Raw genomic sequence first — 1,468 nt, 5'->3', positions numbered from 1 at the left:
TAAAAAGAGTGTGGAATAACCCAGGTTATGACAAGTGACATCTAACTCACAGGGCCCTATTGGATCCAGGAGAAACATGACATCCCCGTAATATCTTGGAGAGGCACATGGTTTGGCTTTCTTTTATGTAATTGTCATCCACACATGTCCAACTGGATGGTTCAACAGAGGGAGTGAGACTTTGCATTGCATTTAAACCAAAGACTCTACACACACTGTCATCATAAATCACTCCAAATTCAGCACAGTTTCTCACCTTAACAGAACTTATCCACCACTGGCTACTGAAACGTTTACTGTCTTCTCCCACATGTATCTGAAAATAACAATTATACGTTTTTCAGTACAAATAAACACCAAAGGGCTGAATGAGGCATAGCTATGGGTCAAGAGGATCTGGATACAGTAAAATACTGGATCATCTTTCAGTGTGATTCTTGCATAGGAGACAATGCTGTCCAAGATGCACATGACCATGAAGCAACTCATGAGCAGGAAGATTCTCTGGGTGGCCCTCAGCTCTGGGGATGACACTGGAGACAGGCTGCTGCTGCGGAGATACCAGGACTGCCTCTTGTGCCTGTACAGGAGAGCCACCATGTATCCATTGGAGAGGGCCATTATTCCTATAAAGGAGACTTCCCTGAAGGTCTGCAGGGTGGACAAGCTGTGCCGGAGGAAGAAGGTCATGGGAATGAAGGAACAGGATTCTGTGACGTACATAAAGTTGTCTGAGGTCCAATTAGGGGTAGCAGCAATGGAGATGAAGAGGTGGCTACTGAAGGATGAGTAGATGACCCCCAGGAAGAGAAGGAAACACACGTTGTGACGTGAGGATTTACGTTTGAACCTTGCCAAGCAGGAGCCCATGGGGCTGAGGGTGATGGCTTGGAGGACACTCAGCAGGCAGGTGGCACAGATGGAGAAGCCCCTCATCAACCTGTACAGGTAGATGAGCAATTTACACGTCAGGTCATCCCACCTTCCCCCCTGAGGTATAAAAATGTCCGAAGCTATGAAGCCTTTGATGAGCAGAATTACCATGTGGATTAGGGCCAGGAGACCAATGGGCAGGTCAGTGGGCTTAGGTCTGTGTCCAGTAATGTGCAAGGAGATGTGGACGAGAAGAAGAAGGGCGTTGGCCATGACCCCAATGCCAGTCACGGTGTACACGGTGTTTCTTATGTGAATATTACTGTACAGCCTGTTGGCTTTGTTCATCTTATAAGGAAAAGACAAATATTGTGACCACAGTAACATACAAAAATGTCTTTTTTTTTTCAAATCTGACCTCCTTCATCAATCTCAAATTAACACCACTACCATGAGGAAAAAAAGAAGGTTCATCCAACTATATTTTTATTCCACATGAAAACTCAGTTCTGGTGCTGGCCACAGTGATGTCTGCCTGAAATCCCAGTGACCCCAGACACTGAAGCAGGAGGATGACAAGGGTGAAACCAGTGTG

At 46.0% G+C, this 1,468-nt stretch overlaps 1 protein-coding gene across 1 annotated transcript; it reads right to left on the bottom strand.

Moving 5' to 3' along the window:
- Window positions 1-267: 267 nt before the first annotated feature.
- On the bottom strand, window positions 268-1,221 carry LOC308640528 (vomeronasal type-1 receptor 48-like; the record flags this gene model as incomplete). The annotated part of the gene is made up of 1 exon (XM_081312401.1): window positions 268-1,221. One exon carries the CDS (start codon window positions 1,219-1,221, stop codon window positions 268-270), a length of 954 nt encoding a protein of 317 aa, XP_081168527.1.
- Between the last annotated feature and the right edge of the window lie 247 nt (window positions 1,222-1,468).

Source organism: Spermophilus citellus, assembly GCF_964194105.1.
Source record: "Spermophilus citellus genome assembly, contig: SCAFFOLD_426, whole genome shotgun sequence".
Taxonomy (NCBI): domain Eukaryota; kingdom Metazoa; phylum Chordata; class Mammalia; order Rodentia; family Sciuridae; genus Spermophilus; species Spermophilus citellus.
The sequence above is the reverse complement of the archived record's forward strand: the minus strand, read 5'-3'. Positions and strand labels throughout refer to the sequence as shown.